The sequence below is a fragment of the Diorhabda sublineata genome, chromosome 3 (genome assembly GCF_026230105.1).
Source record: "Diorhabda sublineata isolate icDioSubl1.1 chromosome 3, icDioSubl1.1, whole genome shotgun sequence".
Classification (NCBI taxonomy): Eukaryota; Metazoa; Arthropoda; class Insecta; order Coleoptera; family Chrysomelidae; genus Diorhabda; species Diorhabda sublineata.
The window spans coordinates 29,493,011-29,505,628 of record NC_079476.1 but is presented as its reverse complement, the minus strand read 5'-3'; the positions used below and the strand labels follow the sequence as shown (position 1 = coordinate 29,505,628).

At 32.7% G+C, this 12,618-nt stretch overlaps 1 protein-coding gene across 1 annotated transcript in view; it reads left to right on the top strand.

Annotated features, from left to right (window-relative positions):
- Positions 1-12,618, top strand: part of LOC130441452 (angiopoietin-2) — a 188,472-nt gene that overhangs the window by 173,702 nt on the left and 2,152 nt on the right. Inside the window, exons 4-6 of the mRNA XM_056775150.1 lie at positions 2,011-2,198; positions 7,877-8,020; positions 11,752-11,876. Of these exons, the coding sequence (XP_056631128.1) occupies positions 2,011-2,198; positions 7,877-8,020; positions 11,752-11,876 (457 nt within the window). The remainder of the gene's footprint in view (positions 1-2,010; positions 2,199-7,876; positions 8,021-11,751; positions 11,877-12,618) is intronic.

Below are 12,618 nucleotides of genomic sequence, written 5' to 3'. Positions count from 1 at the left end.
GGATCTACAAAAATTGTTTTTTCTATTTGAATAGACAGCAAAAATATATGACGTACATGAGACCAAGTATATGGAAATGGATAAGGATTTTTTACATGATAACCAATTGACAATCACTACAGAGCAAAACAAGGAGTTCCAGTTCGATAGACTACAAGAGTTTGAATACTTGGGAGTGTCGGGAACGAAATTAAAGAATTTGACAAAAGACTGACGAGAGGTAATGAAACATTTGGAGATCTAGAAAACCTATTAAGGTGCAAAGATATCTCGAGGGTAACGAAGCTAAGAATTTAGAGGACAGTTATATGGTGTTATATGGTAGTCAATACTGAGTCATGAATAAGAAATAGGAAAACAGGATAGATGTATAGGAAAGAGAAGTGTTAAGAAACATTTTTTGGGGATTACGATGAAAGGAGAAAAGCGAATGCATATATTAAAAGGTTATATGGTCAGGCAGAGATCGGCTATATAGTATAAATAATAAGGAATAAAGCGATAATGGTAGGAAACAGCTTTAACAAGTGGACAAGGCGCAAAGGGTGTCCACTTAGAAAATGGGTAGATGTATGTAAGGAAGACTTACAGAAGTTAAGGACAGCAAACTGGCGCAACGCAGCCGTGAACAAAAGAAGTTGGAGAAAAGCAGTAGAGTATACTTCAAGCCATGGGCCTATAAGGCCTGCTGTGGTGTTTTATATATCGATTATTGCTCGATTTTCATCCAAAAATATCGCATAAGCCCAGTAGAGAGTTTGCATGGAACAGACCTCAACTGAGGCTGTCGAAATATTATCTGGTAGTACCCCAGTGCTCAATAGTAGCCACACTTATATTTCTCTTATGTATTTGTGATATATGTGACACTGTCTCTCATTTTCACATTCAATCATTTGCTGAAGACACTCACGTCCTACACTACTTTGATCCTGCAGATCCAAAAGCAAGAACACCTTTGAATCGAGGTCTATTCTTGAATATTGTACGAATCATAATTCAGAGCTGAAAGACTGAAATTTTTCTTGTTTTGTTTTTAGAGATGTAGAATAAATTTGCAACAAAACTTAAAACTTAAGTTGAGCAGTGAAAAGTTGGTATTTAAATTTGATAAAAACTTAGAACTAATTTTTGATGCAGGCTTAAGGTTTGAAGAACATTTAAAGATACTTTTGCAGAAAAGCTATGCTAAGGAGGAACTTTATATTTTTTTTACTTGTTTCTACTCTCGAAGTTGAATTGAGAAATCGAGTGCAATATGTACAAACCGTATTTATTTTCATGCTAAGAAAGTGATACTCTATTTTATCACTCGTTATTTTGATTACTAGCTTTTTTAGGATGTAGTTTTGTTTAAAATATATTTTGAGACACTCTATATTATAACTTTTGTTCTTAACCTCATAACTAACTTTATTTATTGTATATATGTATGAGCTAGACAATGACATAATAGATCAGGTAAATATAAAGGTTAATATAAAAACTTTGAATTAAATTTTCTTGAACATCCTACGCTCACTCGAATAAGGCAGAGAGCACAAAGAGAAATACTATTTTTCAGGTATAGAATAACATACTGCAATTTCCAGGATTCCATATATTCATTGACATGTCGTTTTTGATAGCTAATTTTATACCTCTTATTTCATTTTACGTCTACATACGATATTTTATGTGAAAGAATGTGAAGAAAACGTATATTGTGTTGCCGGCGTTTAAGAGCAATACTCCTACAATTATTTGAAATGTATCTCTCTAATGCTAGATTTTACGTTATAAATATAAATATAAACACATAATAATTTTATTATTAATTGATTAAATGAAGAAATTGACGTTTTTTTCCTAAAAACCAGTATATGCTAGGAGATTTCAGTTCGTGTCATTGTCATTGTTAAATCTCACTACGAATGTCGACAGAAAAAACTCAACGTAAACTTTATTGTTTGATAAATTATGATTAGCTTATTCTAAAATCCACCTCAAAATTGCTCTTACGTTTTATAGGTAATTCAACGAAGAGATGATTTCGGTTATCCGAGGGAAAACTTCAACAGGGATTGGAATGATTATAAAAATGGGTTCGGTGATCCGTCGAAGGAATTCTGGTTGGGCAATGAAAATATATACATGCTGACCAATAACGAAGAATATTCTCTTAGAGTTGAACTTGAAGATTTCGAAGGTAACAAGAGGTACGTAATTAATTTATTATAAAACGAAAATTAAAAAAAAAAACTAAACTCATTTAGTACACTATCTTGCTTAAAGTTTCTGCAGGTCTAAGAACAGCTGATAGATGATGCTGTATTTTTAGCTTCTCTAATCAAAATTAAAAAGTTTTTAACTCTCTGAAAAATGCTGATAACTAACATATTAGATGTACACTTCAAGTTATATACATTGTGTCACAATAAAAATAAAGACACGTCCGTCCACATTTTCGTTATTTAAAGGAATTCAGTTTTCATTCATTATACATTTATACGAGTACAAGGTGTTGATTGATCGTTGTAGTTAAATGAAATGGTACTTTGTCGGCTCGGGTTCAAACCTGAGCCTAGCGATCATCAAAAATCGGCATGTGACCTGTCGGAAAGCAATGACGCACCACCAACAGTATTCGGTCCCTGGTTTATGTTCACCTTCGTCTTCAAGTGCTAATTACACTGGATGAGTAGCTAGCTTCGAAACTCCATCAATTCAGTACTGACCCAGGATTGTCCCTGTGAAAAATGAATTGATGTCAGTACAGCAGTGCCGAGCTATTCCCACATAAATATTTTGGCGTCAAAGCCTATAGGTCATTCAAGACGGGCCCAATCCCACAAAAGTTGTTCGCCCCTGAACTATTTCGATGCGAGTTCTTTTGTAATAATTGGACATGTCACCACCGTTTCATTAGAGCAACCTAGAACTATCAAGTCTGATTGGTACACCAGCATTTGTTTGCCATAAGTGTTCGGAAAAATAAGGGAAACCAATCGCATAAGACGAATCATTCTCCACCACGAGAATGCGAGTTCTCACACATCACTTCAAACAAAAATGTTTTTGAATTGTCAAAACATCGGACTGATTGGTCATTCGCCATACAGTGCTTGTTGCTGCTAAATTGCGTGGTCAACGTTTTATATATATTAAGATAAATATGACATGTCTATAATAACTATTTAGACTCAAAAATAGTAAAATGACACTTTCAACATTAACTTGAAGGGTACAGTTCAAGTAGTTGACATGCGAAAGGAGAATTTTATCTGCACACACTGGTAACGGAACCAATATTCTCTTACTAAAACATAACGGATCAGGGAAATTCTCAACATTTCCTGAAATATCTATTGAGGATTACATTCCCAATCAAATAAACATCGAAAAGCATTTTCGCTATCCGATAATTTTAACGACGTTCGTCTGAAGGTAGAGCTACTTTATGATTACTTTTATTAAAATATATATAAGTAAGTTTCTATATTGAATCAATTGAGAAAAACATTATAGTCGTGGCTATGGATTAAAATATTAAATTGTAACTTTCTCTATTATTTATCAAATTAATAAAAACAACTGAAAACCAAAACAACTATATCATGAATTTTATTATCTGAAACTTCCGTCTTTATAGCGAATATTGGATAATATATATAATTCTATGTAATGAAATTGACACGCACTTGAGTATATTGGATAATGTAATTTCATTACGATATCCACTGCAAAGTAAAATATAGAGAATTTATATGAAGGACTTAAGTAACTACCGTAGTACCATCGTATTTTAAAAAGTTTGGTCAATGCCGTTCATTATTTTTGTTGGCATAATATGCCATGAGCTACTCTTTTTCAGTAATTATTCAATTATGAATATTTTCAAATTACTGTTAACTTTGAATAAAAAGCTTTTAGTATTAATTAATAAACATCACATTAATTTCAATGATAACCCTTGAGATCGTTCAAAACCGACCTAATAACCTCTATACAAGAATTTAACCAAATTTATAAACGCATCGTTTAAAATTGCAAATCATCAAATCTATATTGATTGATATTTGGATAGTTGATTTTTTAATAACATAATGCACAACGATTATCCCACTAATGCATTACATGTTCATAAACATTTCAAAATTATAATAGCGTGTACATTTCAAGTGCCAAAATGTCTCACGTGAGATAAATATCGTCGTACGAAATGCTAATTTGGTATTCAAATGATCATCAACCTTTTAGTATTGAAATATAATGTTACAACCAGTGGAGTATCATTTTTTATTATGAACTTCAAAAAAAATATCAAAAATAATCTAAAAGACTTATTTCGTATAGCTATCACATTCCTGACCAGTCTTATCGCAATACGGACTTTACGGAGCTTGAAAGAAACAACTGGCATGTGACAAGCAAAGGCTTATATAATATGACTTCTGCCTATCTTACCCATGAAGTCTAGATACAAAGAATCCGAACGTAATGTTGAAACAACGGCATCAATTAAGAGGACAGATATTTCGCCACTTTTCAAGAAGTACTCGTTTAAATATATAAGCGGTGAGAAGAGAGATTTAATACTAATAATAATAATAGTACAGCAAATTTTATTCATTTTTACATAGACGAGCCAGGCTAGCCAGTCTGTATTTACGGAATAATAATGAGTATCCGTACCTCCTGAGTAATTGCGCAGCCCGTGGCAAAGATACATCTATGATTATGGTTATTATTTTGTGAAGAATCCTTTATCTTTTGGACTCCTTGTATCTATACTCTACTAAAAAATGCGCGAAATTTGACGGAAAATGGGTCTTTTAACTGATTATAGAAACTTTTTCGCCACTAAATATATTTGGTCATCCTCTAAGTTTCCCTATTTGCAAAATGGATGCAATCTTCGGATGATGTGGAAATGTTAAATGACGTTTACAGTGAATAAACTTAATCAAAGAAAATCTGCGCATCCAAAAGCGATCGAGATGTGATGAGACATGCCATACCTGGCTTTCTACGTCTTCACACCTAACGTAACCTTTAAATAATATTAACTGAGTATTTTGTAGCCACAGGAAAAAAGAAAGAAGAGACAAAGTAAAAATTGTAAGATTATGGGGATAGAACAAAAGAAGTAGAAGAGAAGATACCAGCATCAAACAGTAACAATATAAAAAAAGCAAGTTTCAGATCGCTGGGACATATATGGAGAGTTGTATCAGAAGCTGGGATAAGAATGATATTACAGTGAACACAAGATGAGAGAGTAAAACCAAAGTCCAGATAACTGAATGATGTGGAGATGGATTTGAAAAGAACGGCTTTGAAACTGGGAAGTTTCATCGTGCTATATATGTTGCGGCGTTCAATAGTTCATTCAGAAATGGAGTAATAAATCACAATTCCGCAGATTAGGACCAACCTTTCAACTGTTTCTAAGCCACTACAAAACGTTAGCATTCGACAACCTTTTCCAACTATTTCTGAGCCATTACAAAACCTCAGTACTCGACAATCTTAAACATAGTTAAGTTTAGTTCCAGAAATGATCTTTTGCAAAGAATTTATCCTTCTAAGAAACTTTTTTCGGATTCAAATCTAAAAAAGGTACAATATCTGCTTCTCAAGGATAATTATTTTCCTCTTATAATTTAATTTCTTCGCCAAACAGTACAAGGTCCTTTTGGTATTCAGCCAATCTCTTTAACTTCTCATAGGATTTTGTTAAATGCTGGTATTCCATTCTTAAAGAAAATTGTGTGTGATTCTCCTTACTTAAAAAAAAATCGGTTCTCTTTTGGGAAACTAAGTTATCCGTTGTCTCTCATTCCTTTAAATATTTTATGCACCCCACTATCTGAGGTTCCTCAGAAGGAATATGTCTCACTCAAAAGCTTCACTTCAAATTTCACATATTCGGATTTTTTCTTGGATTAATGTCTTTATAAGTATTAGACCTATTTGAAAATTTCTTCTTTTTTATAAAGAACCTTATTTCTCTTAACCGGAGGGCAATGACAATTTGCCATTTCTTTCCATTCAAAATATAAATAACAAGAACCAAAACGTTACTAAACGAAACAGTAAAGTACACGCTAATAAACCAAATGAACTTATGAGCCCAGTAAACTCAAGTTTTTCTACAAATACTATAAAATGCAAATGCAAAAGAGATCATTATAATATAGGTAAGAACAACTTTATCGTAAATCCTAATTTTCCATCTTGATTGTTTCTGTGAGTAAAGTCTATCAATTATTTTATAGATTGAAGTATGTTCTGCGAATTGAGACCATTACAATTTAATACCTCTTAAAAATATATCAATAGCGACTATGGTAAGCTGTATTATTTACTTCATATGTTCAACCAGATAAATACCTATGTAGCAGAAAATACCAAATGAAATAACTAAATGTCTGTAAGTAGGTATTGATTAATTGATATTGAAAATAACAATTTAGAAAGTTGATAATATATTCACAAATATTGTAATTTATTTTCAACAATTGACTATTTCAAAAATACATATTTGTAGTGCATAAAATTCATACGATAAACGCCAAAATAAACTATACGTAATCATAGAATTAATAACGAAATAACTATTTATTACATAAAATATTGATGTGAAACTCAATTTAAGCAATAGGAAAGTAGACGAAATGATAATACAACCATCAATAATGTATTAATAGAATAATAATATCAATAAAAAGCAAATCCATGGAATATAATAGTAATGAGTACTTTCTTTTCACCAGTTTAACATAGCCTCTCTTGTTCTCTATTTTTTTTTCTTTTCATACTACTACAAGACGTTTTAACACGTAGCTTACCAATATTTCAATTCGTTTTATCTCCTCAACTAACTATATTTTGTTCATAAAACGCGACCTCCACTTTTTCATAAACTACTTCGTTGCTTTCCTCATATAAAGAATTATCTGTATAGTTGATCTTTTACATTTTTCATTTCCTTTCCAGACTCTCTCAATATGATATGGGTTCACTACAAGCAGACCTAAAAGAATTTTTAGTACCTTCTCCTACCATTACGATATCATACTATATTCCCTATCATGCTTGTTGGTATTCCAATGGAGAGAATAATGCCAGAGCAACATAAAAATCTGCCTCCGCTGGTTGTACAAGAGCCCTGTAAATTTGGAAACATAATATTAGCGTTTGTGGACTGGTATATTAGTGATGATAGGTGACGTATTCATAGTGAAAAGTATCATGGAAGAAAAGCCAAGAAGCATCTATCGCGCCATTGGAGAAGCTCTTGATGTTAGATCTGGAACAGTATATTTACATATCATGTGAAAAAACTTATTGTTCCGTGGTTGCTACATACACTTAATGTAAATAGTGAAGAACACATCCTATTCTTTCTAGTACATTAACAGGTGATGAAATATACATACCATTTAATGATATTTCTACCTGCCTGAAGAGCCCTGTTCGATTCACGAAGTTTCACCGACGCAAACAATAGTTGTAATGTTGTGTATGTAGTTTACTTTCGTAATAAAGGGTTGATGAAGGCGATTGAGCTTGAAAAATGAGGAAAAATTTTCAAATTAAACTAGAAATAGACCAGCATTATGCAGCAATATGTTGTGCAATCTATCCACCTTGATATTTCTCACCTAAAAATCATATTATTGCTCCATAAATATGGAAGGAAGCTCTATCAAATTGAAACGTTATTTTCATGTTAGCGCATTAATCTGTAATAAGCGTTAATATTAAATTACTTTATTATTTCTGACATGTAACCTTCCTACTTTCTTTGTTAAGAGTGGTTGTTATGCTGATATTTTCTGTACAGTAATTGTATAATGAATATATCGAAAATAATTTTTTGTATTTTCAGATATGCTCAATATTCACACTTTAAAATATATTCAGAAGCTGAATATTATAAACTGGAAATAGACGGCTATGAAGGAAATGCAGGCGATTCTCTAAATGATCCATGGTACGGAAGTAATAATAGCCCATTTTCTACTTATAACAGGTAAGAACTAAAAGTCCTCATGTTTTATCTACATTTATTTTTCAGAATAATTATTAAAAATTCTTTAGCATATTTTACTGTTTTATAACCAAAATATATCGATTACTATCTTGGACAATGGAAATAAACAGTATAAAGAGTTATTATAATAACAAATCGACAGCAATGGATTTCCCGAGGCTCATTAGTATTCTACATATATAATCGGAAAATGGACATTTAGGGCAGAAATATATGGTCCAGGAACCAAGCTCGATCTCCCAATAGACTCAGAAACTTCCATTTTTCCAGGCGGAAACATATAATATCCTCAAATGCGCAGCTCGCTGCGCTCAAAGTAACTACCGCATTGCAAAGATTTTCATCCTATCAGATAGCAGAGCAGCCCTGCAAGCACTGGACTCTTATAAAATTCGGTCAAAGTTGGTATCGAACTGTATGGAATCTTTAAACTCAATGGAAGCGAACAATAAAGTTACCGAGTAGCTGGCCACACCGGACTACACGATAATGAACAAGCCGATTTTCCCAAAAAGCCATCAAGTGGAAAAACCAGAAGAAATCAGTAATAAGACCCCAGGTCTGACACAATCGAAAATATTTCTTTCCCATTCCACGAACTGTTCTGAAAAGGCCCTTTCATTGAACAAAGACGAACTACCACCTGAAGGACATCAGAGAAGCTCACGGCAGCTCTTGTCGCCAAAGAACCAAAGGGAACCGTCGAACACCTACTTTGTGAGTGGTAGGCAATCCATAAACAAAAACTACGGTACCTACATTGAAGCTTTTCAAGGCCAGAAAACGTAAGCCGCATAGCTCCCAGACAGGTCGTTGCTGCCTGACTGGTAAATAGTCCGAAGTCCACAATAGATCAATAGGTCATAGTGTTAGCGAAATAAATTCACGACCTTAAACCCTAGTTTTTCTAATCTAATCTAATAAAGAGTTCTCTCTTCATGATATTACAGCCTTCTCTATATTACTGTTTTGATAATTACTAAAAATATTGAAAACAAGCCTTGAAATACTGACAAAAGCCAATTCACCCAATTTTTCTAACAATTCTAATCCCATAAAAAAATCTGGAAAAATGTTGGCTACTCTACTTCAAAATTGTCATAAGCTATCGAGCCTTTATTCCTAAAATACAAGAAGCAATATCCTTTTTTTAAATGCCATTATTATTGCAGGTTTATACTATCGTCGTAAATTTTACCTAGGCCCGTAATGACGTATTCCGAAATAAGTCCTGTTATCCTGAAGAAAAAAACCGTTTTTAAATTTTTCATACATGCAAAACACTAAGATCTGCCCTAGAATAGTCAATCGTCTGCGCGAATGAAGAAGTTGCCCACTTTTTGTACATATTCATTTATTTTTGAGGTCGGAGGACATCCTTAACAACCATGGACTAATTTCGACATTTATGGGCTTCTTCAACTCAAAAAAAAACCAAAAGTTAATTTATAGTTTAAGATGCAAACGAGAATTTCACAACAGACACTGCAAACACGATCTCAGTAAAGTGTCTGCAATAGCAGATTGACAAATCGAAATCTAAACACATGAAGGTAAATCCGATTATTAAGTAAATGGGCCACGACAAGCGCGGATGATGCGTGGCGTTCACTTGTTGTCTGTTTGGAGCAAGGCCGAACACTATTGCAAGGGTGTACATACCGTCATTGCTGTTTAAATAATTGAATCATTATAATTATAAATTGATAAGAAAATATTATCCGCAAACCATTATTTTGAATTTGGTTAGTTATTTATTTCAATCCTATACATTTCAATACTGAATTGGATTGATTTCTGAAATGAAATGATACTATTGTGAATACTTATTCCTTCTTATGCTTCTTTTTTCATAAAGTCTCTGACGAGATGAGATGAGACGATCTTTCGCACTTGACTTTGATCTTAAAAATAGAGAAAAGTTTCAAAATAAAATTTGCTCAGTTATTGTCTGATGTTTTTTTAAGGAAATAATAAAAGGCACCAACGTGAGTGCACAAATCTACCCAAAATTACCTGAATTTTTTATCTCCCTATTTTTCCTTTTTTTCGGATTTTTTGATAAATAAGAGAAATGGATGCCAACTTTAAACGCCCCATACATAGGTTATAGGTAAATATGAACCTTCGTCAGCCTATGGCAAAACTTTGCTGAACGGATTGCGAATGTGTCTACTTTCGGTTAGGATAAAAAAAGTTCCATATATTTGAAAAAATGACAAGCTTTTACAGGTAAAGTGAGATGTGTCTCGCATCCAATAACTCGTATATACGTCATTAGTCAAAAATTTCGTTTATATATGACGATTTGCAGGCTTTTCGATGCATACGTGTTCGGGGACGGTGTGATTTGACACTTTTGATAGATGGGTGAAATTTTACATATAACCTATTTAGTCCCAGATCATTTTAAAATTCCCTGACTGTTTTTCGTTTTCCAGGTTTTCCCTGGCCACTTTGAATATTGTATTGATGTGTTTTTAAAATGAGAAAGAAAATGCTACATAACAAAATAGAACGATACAAGGTGTTTCATTTAATAAAGTTGGTGTCAAAGTTTGATATTTGTCAGGTTTTGTCAAAGTTTTCGAAAAATTTGATGAAAATTATAAAAATATCGTTAAAAAACATTTTTCTATCTTCAATACTAACAACCATAAATGGGACGACAAAATATAATGAATCACCCTATACATAGTTATAATTTTGTAGTGACTAGTGCATTATTTCAGCTCTAGACTAATTATTTCGTTCTGTAGAGTACTGTACCAAATATTTCATATTGATTTAAATACATTCACATTTCAAACACCAAACCACTAAAACGAATATTTACCACTTCGAACTAAAAGAAACTGAGCGCTTTATCTAGAAGGTATTAGAGAAAGTAGTTGAAATATCTGAAGCCTGAATAATTGATTTAAAACTTAGTTCATGGTACTTCTTAAGTTGGAATTTCTGGAACCGTTGGTGATATTCATACTGAACACTTTGTTTACACTACCTCAACACTCACAATTACACTGTCTGACGCGCGTTTCGATAACTAAGTTAGAGACTAAAGGTAAACAAGAGCAGATTAACTTGACATACCTGTTTTATACTAAATTTTCTCACTAATAAACCTTCTCCCGAGAAAATTAATTCCAGCGGGAGAACCTCCTTAGCAAGGATCTTCTTTGCTTTGTGTAATTGTGAGTGTTAGTGTAGGGGTAATGTAAACAGAGTGTTCAACACGATATTTCTTGATAGCACCTTGTACGCTGGCTTTTGAAAAATATACTCTATTTAGTTGTGTAATTCAAACTAACAATGGCATTCATTACATTCAAATTCAGAACATAAAATATTGTCACATTTTAAATCAGACTCAAAAATTCACGGTTAATAAAGCGAAGTCTCAACACTAATGTTTGGTAATAACATTAATAATACACAATTACAAATTTGAGGGATCATTCAGTTACTTCTAAGAGATGTATAGAAATCTTACTGTATACTGAACCATATAACAAATAAATCTTTGGTTACGTGCTTCTTATTCTCACCTTCTAAATAACAAAATGACTTGCTAAAGAGGAGACTCTTTTTTTTTATTTTGATGCATATTAAATCAAAATTATGGATAAACGTTTTTTCTGTCATATGTTTTGATTGATATATTTATTGCTTTTACATTTCCATCTAATTTTTTTTATTTTTTCATTCAGGGACAACGACCGATCAAGTCTGAATTGCGCTTCTATGTTAAAAGGTGGATGGTGGTGGAAATCCTGCGGGCGAGGATTGAACGGTCTATATTTGAATGATCCTCAAGATTTGACAGCAAGACAAGGTAATAGGATAATAGGAAGCTATAATCTACGATGAATTTAGTTGACTTGCATTTTCATTTACTTTTTTTCCTTAAGCTTTCTATATATTAGTGCTAATATCAAAGTAAAAACGTTCTAGAAACAAAAAGAGGTGACATACAAGAAGAAAATATTACCAACATCTGACCGAGCCAAACAATTTGAGGGACTAACCATGGTATTGGGCAAGATTTGAAATTCCTTATTCATATTACCTAGAGATTTCAGCTGCTCAGTAACATACACCCACGTCTCGTCGACGCCAAATTGCTGTGTTATTATCCAGCAATTCAAACAAGTGGAAAAAATAAAGTGCAAATCAGGACTATGGGACAAATGAAGAAAATCTACCATTTGAATGAACTAACGAGTGAACGAGTGATTTGCCGTGCGAGCTCAGGCATCGTTATGCAAAAACAATATTGTGGACGTTAACTTTGCTGAACATCATTTTTCAAAGTTTGATAATACTGAGATAAATCAGACGTTCTAGAAAATCAATCCTAGTCCAAAAACGCGTTTATCTTGATAAACTGTAGCTTTGTTTCCCAATTAAATCAATTAAAATTTGATTCATTTCTCAATAATCATTTCTGTTGTAGACATCCAGAAATACTGAAGCCACTTCAATTCGATCACCTTTATAATATTTTATAAATAACTTTTATAATGTCAAATTACAATCTCCATGAAAATTTTGGAAAAAATAAATAATAGCACCGT